At 41.2% G+C, this 21,015-nt stretch overlaps 1 protein-coding gene across 1 annotated transcript in view; it reads left to right on the top strand.

The window, feature by feature from the left end:
- Positions 1-21,015, top strand: part of F11R (F11 receptor) — a 1,474,472-nt gene that overhangs the window by 1,307,755 nt on the left and 145,702 nt on the right. Inside the window, exon 6 of the mRNA XM_044059235.1 lies at positions 3,387-3,494. Coding sequence (XP_043915170.1) covers positions 3,387-3,494 — 108 coding nt within the window. The remainder of the gene's footprint in view (positions 1-3,386; positions 3,495-21,015) is intronic.

Here is a 21,015-nt window from a genome sequence, read left to right as displayed (position 1 = left end):
TAATGAAAAATTAAAACATCAAACGAACAGCTGTAGAAAAGAGTGAGAGCTTTCACGTTTTAACAAACGCTTCTTCAGACTTAAAATACATCTAAATAATGTGTTCTTATATACTCACAGTTAATTGAATAATTGAGAATTAAAATAATTCAAAATATATCAGTCATCCCTTATTAAAGGTATATTCCTACATTAATAGCTTATATATTATACTTTATCTTATAACTGTGTATATAATATTTTTATGCAAAACATATCTATTAAAAACAGACATTTTAAAATGACAATAACAATAATAGTATAAGAACATGTATATAAAAATAACTTCAAGGCAAAACTAAAAATTGGTATCCCACATTTAACTCTGTCATATAAAGCAAATTTAAATTCATCACTTGAGTGGTGTACCAAGATAATAAAATTATTAGACATGTACATATATACATCTATTTATAATAAAAGTACATGTATAAAAATATAGCATACATAAATTAAATTGACTTACTTACTATGAAACATAGATATTAGTGACTATAAGGTCTCCCTTTTAGAAAAGGTTTAAGTGTTATTTTATCATTGAGGCCGTGGCCTCTGTGTGCTTGTAGCCTTAATATCCATTTATTTTCCTTCTCTTCAGTTAGGTTCTTTGTCACCTAGTCTATCTGTCTTGTTAACTAACTCAAGTACTTGAAAGGTGAATTTATGCTTAGATCCTAGACTCAGTACATGTCTGGCTAAAGCATTCCTGTCGTCCTCTCTATTTATGGCATATATATGCTTCCTGATTCTCTCTCGTAACGTTCTGTTGGTTTTTCCTATATAAAATGATTTACATAATAGACACTTTGCCAAATATATCAGGTCTCTGGATCTACAATCAGCATATCTATCAAACTTAAAATTATTGCCATTGTCAGGATGTGTGAAACTATTTTCCTTTGCTATATAGCTACATTGATTACAGTGTCTGCATGGGAACGTACCTTTCCTTGTGTTAAAGGAGCTGCCTTTATATTATTTTCATAGCAGAGTAACCTCTTAAGGGATTTCATGTTCTTATATGTGATATCAGGCCTATCACTTATAATATCTTTCAGCCTGTCATCTACCAATAACATTCCCCAATTATTGGTTAAAATATTTCTAATAGTATTATTCCTATTTGTAAAGGGTATCACTATTCTATTCTTAGCTGTTCCTATCTTAGTTCTTTTTGTCCTATTACCATCTCTACTAGTTCTATGTAGGAATGGGTCTACCCCTACCCTCTCTTTCCAAGGAATTATCTTGAAAAACTTTATTTTAGAATAACATTCCTAATAATCTGGTCATACAATGGATGCTTATTCTAGAATTAGTACTTGAGAACAATGTTTTCTTATATGATAATAAGTATTACTTGCAGCAAAAGGGTGTAGCGATGGGCACACCTTGTGCTAATTCGTATGCAAACCTTGTGATGGCATACTGGGAAACAACTTATGTTTTAGGAAATGCACTTTTTAGAGAAAATATCAAGCTGTATAAATGTTTTGTGGATGATGTGTTTCTCCTGTGGGGTGGTACACTTGAAGAATTGGATCTGTTTTTAATTTATATAAATGGAACCACTGATTTTCTGAAATTTGAATGCTCCAAATCATTTGATAGGATAGAATTTTTGGATGTTCTCATTAGTAAAGATAAGAACACCGTTAATACAGATTTGTTCAGAAAACCTTGTCGGAAGAATAATTTATTACATTACAACAGTATGCACCCTAGGCACCTTTATTCTAATATAGTTAAAGGTCGGACATTAAAGGTCTCCAGGTTAGTAACAGATGATATGAGACATCAAGAACAATGTGAGACACTAAGAGAAGAATTTTTAAACAGAGGATATGATAAACAAGTATTGAATAAAGTTTTTTCAAGATAATTCCTTGGAAAGAGAGGGTAGGGGTAGACCCATTCCTACATAGAACTAGTAGAGATGGTAATAGGACAAAAAGAACTAAGATAGGAACAGCTAAGAATAGAATAGTGATACCCTTTACAAATAGGAATAATACTATTAGAAATATTTTAACCAATAATTGGGGAATGTTATTGGTAGATGACAGGCTGAAAGATATAAGTGATAGGCTTGATATCACATATAAGAACATGAAATCCCTTAAGAGGTTACTCTGCTATGAAAATAATATAAAGGCAGCTCCTTTAACACAAGGAAAGGTACGTTCCCATGCAGACACTGTAATCAATGTTGCTATATAGCAAAGGAAAATAGTTTCACACATCCTGACAATGGCAATAATTTTAAGTTTGATAGATATGCTGATTGTAGATCCAGAGACCTGATATATTTGGCAAAGTGTCTATTATGTAAATCATTTTATATAGGAAAAACCAATAGAACGTTACGAGAGAGAATCAGGAAGCATATATATGCCATAAATAGAGAGGACGACAGGAATGCTTTAGCCAGACATGTATTGAGTCTAGGATCTAAGCATAAATTCACCTTTCAAGTACTTGAGTTAGTTAACAAGACGGATAGACTAGGTGACATAAAGAACCTAACTGAAGAGAAGGAAAATAAATGGATATTAAGGCTACAAGCACATAGAGGTCACGGCCTCAATGATAAAATAACACTTAAACCTTTTTTAAAAGGGAAACCTTATAGTCACTAATATCTATGTTTTATAGTAAGTAAGTCAATTTAATTTATGTATGCTATATTTTTATACATGTACTTTTATTATAAATAGATGTATATATGTACATGTCTAATAATTTTATTATCTTGGTACACCACTCAAGTGATGAATTTAAATTTGCTTTATATGACAGAGTTAAATGTGGGATACCAATTTTTAGTTTTGCCTTGAAGTTATTTTTATATACATGTTCTTATACTATTGTTATTTATTGTCATTTTAAAATGTCTATTTTTAATAGATATGTTTTGCATAAAAATATTATATACACAGTTATAAGATAAAGTATAATATAATATATAAGCTATTAATGTAGCAATATACCTTTAATAAGGGATGACTGTGATATATTTTGAATTATTTTAATTGTCTCAATTATTCAATTAACTGAGTATATAAGAACACATTATTTAGATGTATTTTAAGTCTGAAGAAGCGTTTGTTAAAATGTGAAAGCGCTCACTCTTTTCTACAGCTGTTCGTTTGATGTTTTAATTTTTCATTAAAACCTGAAGAATCATCGTGGTTTGCCTCTTTTGTGCTTTGGAATATTAACAGGATTTTTCTTGAGACACTTCATCCAGTACTGGATTGTTTTAGCTGAATTGCAATTTAGATATCCTAATGTTATTTTTATTACAGAACATTTCTAATGAATAGTTGCCTGCTTTTTCTTTCCAGAGGACAAGAACGTTGGAGGAATTGTAGCCGCTGTAGTGATTGTGCTACTGATACTGGCTTTGCTTGGTGTTGGACTTTGGTTCGCCTACCGACGTGGCTATTTCCAAAGTAAGTGTTCAAGGAAAAAAAATTTCTTAACTTTCTCAAATTCTTTTTGCAGAGTACCTGTGATGATGGTCTGTCATAGTTTAGAACCTGTTATGCAAAAAAGGGATATTAATATTCCAAAACATGCACACTGATGTAGGAAGATGTATACTAATGTGGTATCTGGTCGCTGAAGTGTTGTTGAGCAGGCAGACTACCTGTAATGCCATCCTTGTGGGATGGGACAAATGGTGCAAAATCTGGGAGAAATCTGTGATATTCTGCAAAACTCTGGATGGTTTACAGCTATGGTTGCCAGCAGTACAGTCAGTCTCATTATTGGTAACCATTACTGTCTGCTGTCCACAGTTTTGCAGAATGTCAAGTTTCCTCATTTTTGCCCTGACCATCATAAAAGTTTGATTTTCTGGTAAATCGCTAAAGACTTCTATCACCAAATTGTCACACATTAGTTTAATAGATCCAAGTTAAAATAAAAAAAAAAAAAAAAAAAAACCCAAACTGCTATGGAGGTCCACTATAGGAAAATACATACATGTATGCATGCATACACATGTACAGTACAACAATAAAGGGGGAATAATGGACACTGAAGTGCAGTTATGCAAAGACATTATTTTAGCAAAGTAAGCATTTTCTTTTTTTAAATGTCATTGTATAGTAGCACTATTGCAATCACAGGATTCATGGGTGGCTTTGTTTGATAATAAACTGACACACACACGGGCTATGCAAGTTCAGGGAACCTGATATACTTGTGAGCTACAAATAGACTGTTTTTGCACAATAGCATCACTGTTATAGTGTCAGCAAAAAGGTTATTGGACATGAACTATGAAGTTACCAGACTGTTTCCCTGACGTTTTGGTCCTCTTAATGAAGATGGACAGCATAGCACACCCAATTATACATTGCTATTTAATAATGTGAAGTTGTTCAATCTCACCATTCATTCTTCACTGATGGGTTCGGAGCCGATCCTTAGGCTCTGACAGCCGTTAGCAAAGCTCAAGGTTTACCTTTACCAGTAGCTCGAGACCAAGCCCCATATCCCATGATGCACTGCTTGAATTACCTCAGATCTAGTTTGCCGTGGCATGGATATCAGGGGTTCCAGTTCGCTCCAGCCTTTTTTTGACACAAAATCGCTATTTGAAAGTCTTTTTCAAAACTTCTTTATCTCTGATAGATAATATATATATATATATATATATATATATATATATATATATATATATATATATATATATATGTTCACTTTATAATCTCGACATTCTGAAATACCGAATTTCAGAATATAGAGATCATAACGCCGAAACACCACAATACTAAAGGCCCATAACCGTGAAATTCAAAATCCCGACACTTAAATACACACAACTGCCCCCCCCACACACACACACACGAACAAAACTAACCTACACTAGAAACAAGCAGGGGGGCTTTGCCACACTGCACCACCCATAGGGGGTGCTGTACCCCCACACCCTCCTCCCACTTATATATTCTAACTCCATGACCGCACAATCACACACACAGGCAACTCGCACCCAAACATTTCACAGCCCCTTGCACACACATCACGACCAAAACACACACTAACATACACTACAGCACATAACCTACACACTCATACAAACTTACCTGCACTTACACCGCAACACCAGAAGCTCCGAACTTCGAGATTTTGAATTTCATGCTTCTGGTGTTTCGCGATTCCGAGCATTCGGAATTAGAATTCTGAAGGGAACCCATATATATAGATATAGATATATAGATATATCTATATATCTATATATCTTGTAGTTGTCTCTTTAGACCTGTTCCCTTGGTGCTTCATAGTTCATATTTGTAGTGGCCTCATGTCAGGCCTAGTTTTTCACTGTGTGTTTCATATATTACTATAGTGTTCATAGTGTAGATAGTGTGCTGTTACTCAGAGTTGGCCTTCCTTTCCGGCCATTGTTAGTGTGTTTTGTATCACAGTTGAGCCTAAGGTTAGCTTTAACTTTTGGGCTGTATTATACTGTTGGCTGTTTTTCTCAGCCATTTGTTAAACGGTGTTTGTTTATTAGTGGTGTTATCTTGATTTTTCTTCTAGGTTGTCGTCGACTGTTTAGTCTGTATTGATATGTCTGAGGAAAAAGGCAAGCACCCAAAGCCTGGATTCAAAAAATGTACAGACTGTGGGCGAAGGATGTCTCTTACTGATGGTCATGTTCAGTGTGTGTATGGTTTTGGTGCAGTGCACTTGCAGGAGTCCTGTAGCATTTGCCATTCCTTTTCTTCAAGGGTTCTTTTGGAGAGGAAAAGGAAGCTTGTGGATTGAGGTTTGCTGAAGCATAATTTTACTGAAGCTTTGTCTGACCAGGATGGGGCTAGCAAGTCTTCTAAATCATCAAAATCATCTACTGATTCCAAGCCATCTAAAAAGTCTAAGAAAGTGGAGGATTCCGGGACTTCAGCTCCACAGCTATCGGAGCAGTGTGTCTCTTCTTTTTGGAGCCGGTCTCGGAGAGACCTGTATCTCAGAGACTTCTCCAATCAGCACCTTTGATGCACTCCTCTAGATCTTCTGTCAGCCTCTCGGATTTGGATGTGGACCAATTGGTGCAGAAGCTCTTATGGGCACCAGACCTTGCCAAATTGTTGTCTGTTCCGACCACAGAGTCTGAACCGAAGACCACCATCCAGGATTTGACTGCTCCTCCTCCAAGCCATACCAGATCTTCTGAGCTGGAGGGGGGTGAGACCTGCTCCAGTGTCATCGGTTCCATCTACTCTGACATCCCCTGCGCCAACCGGTGAATCTGAGGGTTGACACTCTCCTGTCTGGTCCGGGGAGGATAGTCACACTGACTTGTCGGTGCTGACTTTTCCCCTCTGGGCCTCTGCTCGTATGAGCTCAGCTCCTACCTCCAGCTCGGAGCCCACAGCCTCTGTGCAGGAGGGGATGGCAGTTCACTCGGATCCGTCGATTCCTTCTCATTGGAGCTGTGATGTTTCAAAGCCGTGAGGAGAGCCTTGTCCCTCAAAGACATCCTCTACACCAGGTCTGGTCTCTTCTTCCCCCTACGTGCCTGTGTCTGCTTCTGTCTCCATCATCCAGGCCAAGCGTAGAGACCCTGAGCCTCAGGTAGCCCCACAGGGCACCCCTTGCTCTTCCGAGACCACCCCAGAGGCTCCCACTGAGGAGGCCCTCTGGAAGAGATTATGTAAGAGGAGACACTTGGACGCCCCACAGGAGTCTGACATCTGATACTGACTTGGATGAGTCAGAAGGGTCCCCCCGATCCTCCTCTGAGAATATCTCCTTTGCGGAGATGCTAGAGATCCTTAGGCAGAGGGGTGATTGGCAGTCCAAAAGCCCTACTGAGGACGAGGCAGTTCTCCTGAAGGTTTTCGGGTCTCAACCTTCCACCTTTTGTGTGTCTCTGCCTTTCGATGAGCTCGTGCAGCTGGTTTCTTGAAGAGCATGGCAGTCAGAGTCCATGGAGCCTGTCCCTTGGAGGCCCAACAAGTTCATTTCTGCACCCTTAGATAAATATTTTTTTTCCAAGGGAGTCCCTGTTGATGCCATGGTGGTGGCGGCCACCAAGAAGGAAATGTCTGAGACTTTCTCAATGTTCCATCCTTCTAACAGTGTGTCCAGGATCATGGATTGACATGGGAGACGCATGTTTAGTTCAGTGACTTTTGCACTCCGATCCCGGAACTATTTGACCCACTTCACCAGACTGCAGAGAGATCTCCTTAAGGAGTTGGGAGATGCTCTTCAGGGTACTGTAGCTGCAGGGGTTTCTGGCAAAGTTGCCACTCAGCTCGCTACCCTAAACTCCATGAACTCATGCGTCTCATATCACATGCAGCTGATGGGACAAATAGAGCAGCGGGCACAGGCGTTGTGCTAAGATGATATTCCTGGATGCGCTTGTTTTCCTTTGCAGAGCCCTTTGTCTTCATGTGTCAACACCCTGTTTGATGGCTCATCTCTGTTTGGGCCCAAAGTGAAGAAAACTCTTACCAGATGTGAGCAGGAGGAAAATACTGTGATTGCTGTCAGTTTCTCCACCCCTACTTGGCCTCACCCCAAAGGCCAACGGGGAGGAAAAATGTGGTTCCGAAAAGCCCAAGGAGCCTTTCAGGACGCACTTGGTCACCCCCCCTCTAGGGGCAGAGGAGGGGGTAACAATGGAAGACGCCGCCCTCACGGCAAAGGGGGTCCGCAACACCAAAGTGACAGATCACTTTTCTGGTCGACCTTAGCACTGCTGAAGGGAGACACGATTGTCCTGCTCTGGAGGCAGTTGAGGGCAATTGTCTTTATACCCAGATGCCTGGCAAGATGCAACAAACAGCTGGGGACAAAGCATTATTTCCAGTGGGTATTTCATACCATTCTTCACCCAACCTAGTCCCCCAAGGAGAATCCCGGATGTTCCTCCCAGTTACAGGGAACAAGCAACTGTAGAGGTCCGCAAGTTGCTAGAAAGTCATCCAGCCAGTCCCAGCAGACTGAATAGGATCCGGAACTTACTCAAGATTCTTTTTTGTTCCAAAGAAGACAGGGGACTGGAGACCTATTCTGGACCTCAGCAGACACGAGCAATTTGTAAAGAAAGAGAAGTTCTGGATGGTTACGCTTCAGTCAATACTTCCCTTTTTAGGGAAAGACAGTTGTATGTGCTCTATAGATCTCAAGGAATGGGTACTACCACATAAAAATGGCCAGGCCATCCAGACATCATTTGCGTTTCCAGCTGGGAGCTGATCATTATCAGTTTTGAGCCCTGCCCTTTGGTCTCACTACAGCCCCCTAGAGTGTTCACCAAATGTATGGCAGTGGTCACGGCTCATCTGAGGATTCCAGGTGTTTCCGTACCTAGACGATTGGCTCCTTACCTCCACCACCAGGTATCAACTTATTCAAGCAAGAAAATATACTCCAACACTCTGCCATCACTTAGGCATTACAATCAACTCAGAAAAATCTGCCTCGTCACCATCACAGCATATTGTCTTCATAGGGGCAGAGTTACACTTCAACCACCACTCTACGACTACCAACCGAGAGGCTTTTTCTCCTTCAGCAGATGTCAACTCACTAGTGTCAAAGGACAGAGCACCAGCCACAGAAGTCTTAAAAGTATTAGATTTGATGTCTGCAGCGATCTTGGCCATACCATTAGCAAGGATGCATATGCAGATTCTTCAGTGGCTGCTGTTCACCCAATGGTCCTATCAGGAACTTCAATGAGTCATATGATTTTGATTACAAACTCTTGCAAAAGAGCTCTCCAGTGGTGGTTGACGTCTCTTCATGTAACCATAGGACATCCCTTTGTTCTACACCCTCCAGTAGCCACTGTGACCACGGATGCTTCACTGAGGGGGAGGGGGCATTTTCAGGGAATGACTGTCCAAGGCACATGGACGGATCCAGAATCATGCCTGCATGTCAATGGCCTGGAGATGAGAGCAGTACTTCTGGCGTTGCAGTACTTTCAGGACGCTCTTCTAGGGACGATTGCAATTCAGACCGACAACATGTCGGTATTCTGGTATTTGAACAAGCAAGGTGGGACCAAGTCTTACCCCCTTTGCCAAGAAGCCTTCAGAGTTTGGCAGTGGGCTGTCTCCTCCCAGCGCTTTCTGTTGGCAATGCATATCCCGGGGAGATCCAGCGTGATATCAGACAAAACTGAGCAGGGCAATTCTGTTGCCACACGAGTGGACCCTCAAACAAGGGATTGCAGACAGGATTTTCCACAAATGGGGCCAGCCTTGCTGCGATCTTTTTGCCAGTCACGTCAACATGAAATGCAGAAGCTACTTTGCCCTGATTCCTCCTCTGGGACAACCCCCGAGAGAGACACTCCTACACAATTGGTCCCCGGGTCTCTTCTATGCATTCTCTCCAGTCCCTCTTATACACCCAGACTTCTACAGAAAGCAATGTTGCTAGGAAGGACAATCATCCTCATAGCCCCACATTGGCCTCAGCAGATTTGGTTCTCATTCCTTTATCATTATCTATTGGAGGATCCACGGATTCTGGACCTAGTTCGACCTGACATCTGTCAGGGGACCTCCATCCCTCATTGCAGTCACTGAAGCTCACAACTTGGCTGCTCCAGTTCCCATCATAGCCAGGCTTCATGAGACAAGACAGATCCTCTTGTCTCATAAGCCGTCCACCAGGAGACTATATATTAGTAAGTGGAAGAGGTTTTCCATATGGGCTTCTAAGCAGAATATTGATCCTTATCAAGCCCCTTTGCCGTCCATTTTAGAATTCTTGACTGATTTTTAATGAAGGAGCTGCAGCTGCTACAGTTTGGGTCCAGTTGGCTGCTATATCTAACTTTCATCTCTGAGTGGACAGGCTTAACATAATGTCCCACAAGTTGTCCAAGGCCTTTCTCAAAGGGACCTTCCACATGAGGCCTCCAGTGAAAACTCCTTATTCTCCTTGGAATCTAAGCTTTATGCCGTCTCATATAAATCTTCCCCCGTCTGAACCAGCATCATCTTGTGATCTCAAATTTTTATCATGGAAATCCATATTTCTGGTGGCTATTACTCCTGCCCGCAGTGTGTCAGAACTTCAAGCCTTATTTATCACCCCTCCATATTTGATTTTTCATGCTGCTAGAGTATCTCTTAGGACAAATCCCTCTTTTTTTGCCCAAACTTTGTTCTAAATCCAATATCAACCAAGTCGTTGAGTTGCCAGCCTTCTTCCGTAACATTCCAATAAGACGTTCACAGACAGCTCAGATATTATTTGGACAGAACAAAAGATGTTAGAAAATCAGACCAGCTCTGTGTGTCTTTCTCTGAAGCCAGAAAAGGTAGACCAGTGCTAAAGCGACGTTTTCGAAATGGCTATCTGATTGTATCACTTTTGTTTATTCAACTGCTAATATGCCCTTACTACACAAGATTAAAGCTCATTCCACCAGAGCAGTTTCTACATCTTCTGCATTCCAAACCAAATTACCCCTTGATAACATTTGTGCTGCAGCCACTTGGTCTAAACCTCATAAGTTTATCACTCATTACAAAGGTGACAAGGCCTCCAGGGACAGGGCTTCCTTTGGGTCTACGGTCCTGAAGAATGTACTCCTATGAGCCACCTGAGATTTAGGGTGCTAGGGACGCTGCCCATCAGTGAAGAATGAATGGTGCGATTGAACAACTTCACATTAAGAAGTTATGTACTTACCATAACGTTCCATGTGAGTTCCATCTCCCCTTCATTCTTGCATCCCTCCCTCCATCCCCCACCTGGCTGATAGTTGACCTAGAGACTGATCTCATCCTGGTTATTCAATCTTTCTCTCCCTTGGGAGAGTAGTTCTCTCACAGAGATATGGTACACGCAGCAAACAAGATTTGAGGTAATTCCAGCAGTGCTTCATGGGATAAGGGGCTTGGTCTTGAGCCCATCATTGAAGAATGAAGATGAGATGGAACAACTCACATGGAACGTTCTGGTGAGTACATAACTTCTTATTCACTGCCAGTGTATTTATAACTGCAAGTGAGTAAGAGGCATGAAAAGTCAAAATTAATAAGAATTCTGAAAGAAAAAACAAGTCATTTTCTCTAACACCGAATGCACTTTAATAAACCAGTGATTTACAGTGGATTTAAAAAGTATGCACAGCCCTGTTAAAATGCCAGGTTTTTGTGATATAAAAAAATGAGAGCACAATAAATCATTTCAAAACTTTTCCCACCTTTAATGTGACCTATAACCTGCACAGTTGAAAAACAAATCTGTTAGGGGAAAAATTATATAAAAATAAAAAAAATCTACAATACGCTGGTTGCATAAGTGCGAACATCCTTAAACTAATACTTTGAAGCACCTTTTGATTTAATTACAGCATCCAGTCTTCTTGGGTGCACACCTGACATCAGAGAGACTCTGATTAACCCCAAAAAAAGTTCAGCTGTCCTAGTAGGATTTTCTTAACACTTATTCAGTTGCCTGTTACAGCAGAAGCCATGGTTCACAGAGAGCTTACAAAGCATCAAAGGGATCTCAATGTTGAAAGGTGTCAGTCAGAAGGATACAAAAAAATTTCCACAGCATTGGATATACCATGGAACACTGAGGGCGGTCATTAAAAAGTGGAGAAAATGAGACAACAGTGATGTTGCAAAGAAGTGGATGTCCCTCCAAAACTGATGAAAAGACAAGATGGAAACTGGTCAGGGAGGCTGCCAAGAAACCTACAGCAACACTGAAGGAGCTGCAGGAATTTCTGACCAGTACTGGTTGTGTACTACATGTGACAACACTCTCCCTTGTTCTCCATATGTCTGGACTATGAGGTAGGGTTGCAAGACTGAAGCCTTTTCTTATACAGAAAAACATCCAGGCCTGGCTAAAATTTGCAAAACAATACGTAGTCTCCCAAAAGCATAAGAGAAAATATGTTGTGGTCTGATAAGACCAAGGTTGAACTGTTCCGCCACAATTCCAAAAGGCACGTTTGGCGCAAAAACAACACTTTGCATCACCACCAAAAGAACACCATCCCCATGGTGAAGCATGGTGGTGGCAGTGTCATGCTTTGGGGTTGCTTTTCTTCAGCTGAAAATGGTTCTTTAGTCAAGGTGGAGGGAACTATGAACAGTTCCAAATACCAGTCACTTTTGGCCCAAAACCTTCAGATGATGAAGAGGAATTTCACCCTTCAACACAACAGTAACCCCAAGCATACATCCAAATCAACAAAACAATGGCTTCACCAGAAGAAAATTAAAGTTTTGGAATGGCCCAGCCAGAGCCCAGACCTAAATCCAATAGAAAATCTGTGGGGTGATCTGAAGAGAGTTGTACACAAGAGATGCCCTTGCAATCTGACAGATTTGGAGCCCTTTTGCAAGGAAGAGTGAGCAAATATTGCCAAGTCAAGATGTGCCATGTTGATAGACTCCTACCCAAGAAGACTGAATGCTGTAATTAAATCAAAAGGTGTTTCAACAAAATATTATTTTAAGGGTATGCACACACAAAGTATTAGTTTTAAGGGTGTACGCACACAACAAAGTATTAGTTTAAGGGTGTGCAATTACGTATACAGCATATTGTACTTTTTTTTATATATATTTTTTACCTTACCCCAACAGATTTTGTTTGCTTTTCAATAAAATTGTACAGGTTATAGGTCACTAACGGTGGGAAAAATTTTGAATCGATTGTGGTCTCATTTTTTAATATCACAAAAACCTAGCATTTTAATAGGGGTGTGCACACTTTTTATATCCACTGTATATTGTAAGACTAAAAGCTGGCAGATACTAGTCTGGTAAACAGAAGAAGCTTTTGTGTTCAGGTCTGTAGAGAAGATTACTGCTGAGTCAGTAATGCTGAGATGAGCCACAGTGTGGTAATCAGACTGACCTGTCCTAGATCTGTAGAGAAAATAGACTTCAAAGCACCACCACGGCAGCGATACAGTTCTTCAGCTTCTAGTGTCCCAAATAAGCAATCCAATAAAATAGAATATTTGTTGACCAAACGAACGTTCAAAACAAGTGGAGTACACAAAAGAACATCAGATGAGCGCTTTCGGCTGTTCAGCCTTTTTCAGATCATCGTTTGGTCAATAAATATTCTATTTTATTGGATTGTTTGGGACACTAGAAGCTGGAGAACTTTATTACTGTGGTGGTGCTTTGAAGTCTTTTTTCTCTTGCTGTTTTTTTGTCTTCGGCACCTTCAGCGGAAGTTGGAAGTTTTCTTTACTTTTTCTCCTATAGCTGTGGTCTGTCAAGTAGACCATGTATGGTAATGTACTAAGCTGAAGAAGTAACATCTCTATCACCTTTACTAGGTAACGTTTCTAGCACCTTTACTAGGTAACGACTCTAGCACCTTTACTAGGTAACGACTCTAGCACCTTTACTAGGTATAGAAAGAGGAAAGTAAGTCAGAGAGAAGAGAAGGATGAGTGAAGGAGATTTTTAGATGCAGAGTTCAGTGGGATGACACTGCATTAAGATGATTCTGTGGGTACATTTAGCTATAAGGTTCCCAGAAGGCTTCATCCGACAAGTGCCTGATGTAGAAAGAAGGCTTTACTATTTTCAGTGTTTAGAACCATTATGTATGCTTTGGTTGTTTGTGGGGATATGGTGGAGTGGTCGCTGTGAAAAGCATGTCCACTACATCATCATACCAGTGATTGAATCATTCTCACCTATGGTGGTATTCCCTCTGACGGGCTTTTTATTTTAGCCCAAGATGTAGGTGTGTGTTTACGCGTGTGTGTGTGCAGTACTGCAGTCTGCCATTTCCTGAAATGCATTGCATTGTTCTGCATTTTAGATTAGATCACAAATGGCATTACTAATTCCTGCAGTGTCTCCTTGTAACATCTCTAAGTTTTGAGTTATCAACTTTCCCTGCATACCATTCATAAATGTTCTCAAACCCTTAATTTCCTGTTGTGAGCAGATCAGTTAGTGTTTTGAGTCTTTAGATCCTGGGAAAACTGCCCTGGCTGCCTGTCCACTAACTGCATAGTAGCATGTCTGTGGTTGCACATAAATGCAGAAACCTTTCCTGAAATTGGTCTTCATTCACTATGATCATTGGCACAATGGAGTTAATCTCAAGAGTTAATGGTGTCAAATAGAACACTCTTGCTATTGACAAATTGTATGTATGACAAGGAAGAGTAGCATGCAAGTTTTCCTCCTTGACCCCCCCCCCCCACCCCCGGTTCAGGGTTAAGTGAATAATGCTGGCCTGTAACATGACACGTGTTACTATCTTAAAACTATCTTCAAGTGTTGCTCTTAACAAGTAACCGTCATCAAGTGTAACTGTAATTAGTGCATCAAACAGTATCCTGGCCATAGCCTTGGTTGCAGGGTAAATCTTTGAGTTGGGGTGGACTTGATATATTTTGTTCGTTTCCTGGGTATGCCTTTTGTTGCAAATTCCTTCATCCATACCATAAGCTTGGCTAAATTTACATACTTAATTGTGTTCTTTTTCTGCATGTTTGAGAGATGACTGGTAAAAAGTCTGCGTGCTTTAATTTTACCTCACAATATTCCATTGATTACACAGACCAGTTGAACTGCACTGTTGTCTGGTAGCAACAGGGGAAGGTATGTTAAAGTTGCCAAAAATTATTAGTGGTTGTACGGTATAACAGAGGCATTATGTTCGGTTTGTTTCTATTGTTACTACACTATGTCAGCAGGAAAAAATCTGTGCAGTAAAACTTTGTGATTTTTTTTTATTGCATATGTTCTTTCAGAAGCTGACAGCCAACTGTTTAAAGTTCCCAAATAGCAACAAGAACTTTCTTGTGCAGGCACTTACTCGAATGAGTACCAGCTTGGCTTGTGTAACATTATAAATACAGGATGTGCAGTGTTCCAGTGTAGTCCCTGGTAGCCAATGAGCATGTAACAGTTGCAAATTGTATTTTATTTTTGGTGACCCCCCCTAGTGTTTGTTTTACCATCTGCTCCTAGTTAGGTATCCACATTCCTCCTCAGAGGATGTGTGATAATGGTGCGTCTTTGAGGATATGCTCTCTTTTCTCCATGCCTGTTCTTTTAGCCTCCAGCAGTACACCTTGTCATACAGTAATATCAGTGGGAGTTGTACATACATATGTACTTTCTTCAGTCACTGAGAATAAGCTGTTAATACCCTCTATAAACTTTTTTGCCTGTGCAAGAGGCCCCAGCCTGCACTGGGAGCTGTTAGCATTCAGAAACCCACCCCCCACCCCCAACAGAAGGCAAAATTGTAAGAGCAAATCTATCTTCTCAACATGACCCCATCAGCCTTTCAGCCTAGAGGTAACTTGATTCATTACATTGCTGACATTAAATCTTTCCCTTTATTACTGGTATTTTGTACTGCTCTGCTAATTGTGGAAGAAATTGTACTTGTTTGCATTTAATTATTTGTATTGGATGCCAGTTAATCATTTAATGTCAAGATCTCCAGTTCTGATAGTGATTGGTGGCTGTTGTCTTACCCACCCTGCTGTCTCCATTCCATAGGACAGCTATTCTTAGCTTAATTATGTGGCCATTTGTATCCACATTGCACTTAAGGGTCCATTTGTTTAGAAGAATGTTCAGCATTGTAAAATGCATTGGAGTTCTCCTATTTGCTGATAATTCAACAGTAATCTGTTATCACTATGCAAAACAGTCCTGTATTTCTGCTGTCAGCTGTCAAACTAACTCCCAAAAAAAGAAATGTAATGAAAACCGAAACTCTGCCAGCTTAAAAAAAAAAAAAAGCAACACTGCTAAAAAAAAAATAAAATTTAATATACATAAAGGTGTACTATAAAGTTATCGCACAGGTAAGTGTGGAAATGCACAGTCCAGAGAGCCTGTCAGTGCTTTGTTGTAATGCAGCACAGTCGTCATGTTCACTGAGCGTGACCTCAGAAAATAATTACAAACAAGACATCGTATAATAGAAGTTCCCCAAATTATTTTCCATTATGAAGTAATTTAAATTAAAAGAAAAAGTTAACATGCAAAGATATCAAAGCAACAGCAGTTGTGCAGCATTAGCCCTCTGTCTAGTTATATTTATTACACTGAGCAGGGAATTGTATAAGCTAGAGCCATTGCTGAATATAATGCAGAACTAACGTATACATGTGCCTAAAATTGATCAGTGTTCGTAGCAGTATCCGTTTCACATTTACTGAATTATAGCTGTGTTGAGCAAGTTCCATACAGTAGCTTACCATTCAAGTTCCATAATGTAGACTTGCATTCGTTTTTCTAGGCCCAGTAGAGTTTGCTTCTGCCATTTATTAGTCCCAGACTTCAGAGTGTTCTTCCACTGTTAAGTAATCATGCTCTGGGATGTTGCAGATATTTTGGAGATCAGGTACTGTATCCATGAGCTTTTCTACATAGGATGTGTGAGTTTTCCTCTGAAGCTGTCTTGATACAATGACCTGCCTGCTTCGCATTCCATACATTGTTAAAAATGAGGTGGGTAGTGTCTGAAAAGGATCCTGTACCAGTTCACCAGCCCAGTTAACACATACTTGCGTACACTGGATGTTGCAGAACAGCCCAAAATTTGTGTCTGAAGTTGTATTTTAGATGCTTTGTTGAGTGTACTGAGCAGTGAAAATGCATCTTAAGTCAGACGTATATATACAAGTCCGGTATCCATCATGAATGAAAAGGAGCTGGTTCACGAGTAGGTGATGAACCTGTCTTATTTCCCAGATTGCTCTAGTCTGGTGTCCTTCATGAATGAAAAGCAGCTGGTTCTAGAGTGGATGAGGGACCGGTTTTAGTTCCTAGATTGTTCTAGCTTGATTTGTCAAGGCAGACTGAATAGGAGAGAGTTTCCCATATGAACCCTCGCACATGTCTTGAAGTTCATCTGTCTCTCATTACCTTAAATTGTCAGACCAGCTGTTCCAAAATTGAAAAAAATGGCCATAGAATAGAATGTTTTAAAGTACCCTCCAAGCTGCAGCAGCCTGCAAAAGTCCTTCTCTAGCCCAAATTAAACTTGCTGATTGACTCATTTGCTGCTGTAAGCAGACCACAGTGACCATTCCTTTAACAGTCCCTCCAATCTTGATACCACTCACTTTTGCCCCCTTTTTTAATGCTTCAGTGATTCCACAGTGGAGCAGTCCCACCACAATGATGTATGATATAGCCCTGAGACTTTGAACTAGCGCCATTAGAGGCCTTTTAGCAGATATACAGACAAGACCATTTTTAATGTGTGGGGTGGGGGAGAATTGGTTTATGTACAAAACCAAGCCTATGTGAGGAGTAGTTTTTATAGATGACACCTCCTTGGTTTAGGAATGGTCTTCAAGTAGGTGGAATCTGACACTGTTGCAACATCCCACCCCATTTCTGAAGGTCATCACCAAAATGTGCCATTCAATTTGTTTTCCTCTGTCCCATTTGAATGTGAAGTTTTAATTTATCAAGCCACAGTCTAGAGGGAGGAATAGGAAAATGCCTTTCTGTACAAGAGTTTGATGTAGAATATCAGTGTGTAGATCTTTCCAGTGGTGGATAGGGTGGTATGAACTTGACATAAATGCTTTGAATATGGCAAGGTGTGAGCAGTCCCTTTTTGACTCTCACCACAACTTTTGTCTGCAAACTTATATACCACAGTTTCTCCTCCAGATGTTTTGTAGCACTGGATGTTCAAGACCTTTACCCACAAGGAGAGGAATTCAGTGACCCTCAAAAGTAAACGGGAGACAACAGGCATCCTATTTAATTCTGCCTTCAAGAAATAAGGGAGAGGGATATACATTTGTAAGCATATTTGTGGTGTGATGTCCGTGGTGGTGCAGCGGTAGCATTGTTGCCTCATAGCAAGAGGTTCTCCCGTTTGATTCTCGGCTAGTGTGCGGGTAGTGCCTTATGTGTGCGGAGTCTGCATGTCCTCCTCGCTGGTCGAGTGGCGTTCCGAAAGACATGCGTGAATGGGTGTGCCTTCGTTGAAGGTTGGGGGTCGAGCTGGCAACTCAGCACCTTGAAAATCTACTGCCAGTCATTAATTGACTGGAGTTCCGCTGTGGCGACCCCTAACTGGGAAAAGCCAAAAGACAGACAACAACATTGATCATTTGTGGTGAAGACTGTGAACTGCTTACATAAACCCTGAAAGGTCAAATATGTTGTCATGACTGTTCGAATGGCCGAATTGATAGAACATAGAACACTCAAAGGGCAGTCAGGTTGAAGATCCATGCCATTAGGTTATGATTATTGTAGGCTGTGTGCATAAGCACCTGAATGAGGTCACAACTTGTTTGACCTAGCATGCTTAAACTAAGCTGCATTTATTCCCTGTCTGAGTTTGGAATTACATGGACAGAATCTTCGTGTGTAGTTTGGTTGGGACACCACTTGAGGGAACTGATCAGTAGCTGCTATGTATCAAGTGGTCCTTGTCCTGTTTGGGGGAATGCTATTATTTATGATACTTTATTCATATTCTGAGGTGTCCTACCCTTGTGCTGTGTTCCAAAAAAAAATAATGTAATGGGTTAGGATACTTGGTCCTTAGCAAACTTGTATAAAAGTTATTTGAACCATGGACTTTTTTTTGGGGGGGGCATTCTGAAGAGCAGTCCTGTTTCTTGCACAGTTATTGGGGAGCAAAGACTGACATTCTGATTCTGTTAACTGAGGAGGCCAGGACTTGAGTTCATTCAAGTTACCTCTTTTATTCCCTTAAAGTGGTCAATTACTCTGGTGGAAACTCCATCAAAGTTTAGGTTCATAGGTTTATACTAGGCTATCTGCCCTAAGGCATTTATAAGCCTAGCCCAAATTATTGTGGCTTACGCCACCCCTTATATGAAAAAATACTGTGCCCATTAGTCTGTTGTGCCTCTGTCCAGCAGTGACACAGAGATGATTCCCAGGGTAAACCTACGATCTCCCATCCACAGGTCTAGATTTCTCTTGAACAGAGTCAGCGAGGTGCTCTGCCTCACATGGACCGGGATTTTATTCCACAGCATAGGGAGTCTCTGAGTGATAAATCTATTCCTCCAGCACATCCTATTTATATCCGTGCTAAGGTTTAAGTCGCTTGCTCTAGTGGTTTTGGTGGATTTGGATTTTTTGAGGTGGAGCATGTCCATTAATTCCGGGTTGGACATGGCCTTGTATGTCAGGCACATGTCACCTCTGAGCAGACGGTATGCGACTGAATAGAGCTGGAGTTTCTTCAATCTGGCAGCATATGACAGATTTTGGAGTCCCTTTATCCTTTTGGTGAGGAACTTTTGGGGTCTCTCCAATTGCTGCAGATGTCGGGTGAGATACATCCCGAATGGGGCATTGTACTCGATCATTGGTCTGATAAGTGAAGAGTACAGGGAACAATGACCTCACTAGATCTGGATGTGAATCCCTTCATGATCAGGTGGGCAATGTAGAAGGTCTTTCTAACCACTTTAGCAATGTGAGTGTCAAAAGAAAGGCCACTGTCAACCTGGGTCCCCAGGTCCCTGATAACCTCTTCTGTGCTTAGTGGATTGCCACCTATATGGTAGCTTGGGGTTACCTTGTTTTTCCCGAAGGGTATGACTATACATTTTTTGGCGTTTAACTTCAGGCCATGGCTCTGGCACCAGCTATCTGTTTCCGTGAGTCCCTTCTGAAGGATATCCGTGTCCGATGCACTTTCCACTATGGCCCAGTTTGCAGTCGCCTGCAAACTTTGTCAGCCAAAGTCCTCCCATGTTGGCCTGTACTTCTGAGAAGTAAATGCCAAACAATAGGGGGCCAAGGACCGAGCCCTGTGGGACACCTCTTGTGACTGGCTTGGAGTCTGACACAGCGCCAGCAACTCTAACCCTGTGGGTTCTGTCCTTAAGCCAGTTTGCAACCCATCTTGTGACATATGGGTTTACATTTAAGCTGGTAAGTTTTTCTACAATACCCGAGTGGGGTATTGTGTCGAAAGCCTTTGCAAGGTCAAGGTAGGCTGTATGGACTGCCTTTCCCTCATCAATGGCCTTGGTGACTGTTTCGAAGAAGTCGACCAAGTTCAAAAGGCATGATCTTCCCTTGACAAAGCCAAACTGGGTCGGGTCCAATGTCTGCAAGTCCCCTATATCTTTGTTTATGAGCTCCATTATGATCCTCTCCATAGCTTTGCAGACTAGACTTGTTAAGCTTATGGGGCGGTAATTACCAGGGTCCGTAGAGGTGCCGCCTTTGTGGAGTGGGACCACAGTTGCCGTACGCCACTCCTTGGGCACGTATCCTGTGGTAAGGCTGAGATTAAACAGCTGCCTTATGTGAGGGTTTAATTCCTCATTTAGCTCGTGTAGCACACAGCCGGGGACACCATCCGGTCCCATTGATGCTGTGTTTTTAGCTTTAGAGAGAGCAGCTTTCACCTGCGCATTTGAGCTGTCCGGGAGGCTACACTCGGCTGGGATAGTTCTCTCCTTTAGGGGGGGAGAGGGGGGTGAAGTTTGCACTGAACCTGTCTGCCAGTATGTTGGCAATGTCTGTGGGTTCAGTGATTTTTGTATCATTTTGGACTAATTCTGAGCATATCTGGGAGTTTCCACCCAGGTTCCTAACATAGCTGAAAAAGGCCTTATGATTGTCCTTTGAATCCATGGCAATTTTTCTCTCAAAATTGGCCTTAGTTGATTTTGAGTGCTCGTATTTTTTACTAATAATGATCAGGGGTGACTTCCCTTTTATGGATTTTGTTCTATCATGTAATAGCTTTCTCCTCTTATTGTAAAGTTTGTTAATGGCTGGGGTCCACCAGACTGGACGTTTGCCCTTTGTGGAAAGAGTCTTGGTTTTATTTGGGATTGCCTGATCCATGCAGTCCTGGAGGTGTTCATAGAAGGCATTTGTAAGGGCTTCCACAGCTTGGGTTGTGGTTTCCTCTGGCTCAGGGGCCTTGAAGGATACCACACCAGTCTTGAGTAGTGTGAAGTTTGCTTTAGAGAAGTTCTTCACTATGGTCTTT

This window comes from Protopterus annectens, chromosome 17.part0 (genome assembly GCF_019279795.1).
Source record: "Protopterus annectens isolate FY-2018-M chromosome 17.part0, PAN1.0, whole genome shotgun sequence".
NCBI lineage: Eukaryota > Metazoa > Chordata > Ceratodontiformes > Protopteridae > Protopterus > Protopterus annectens.
The sequence above is the reverse complement of the archived record's forward strand: the minus strand, read 5'-3'. Positions and strand labels throughout refer to the sequence as shown.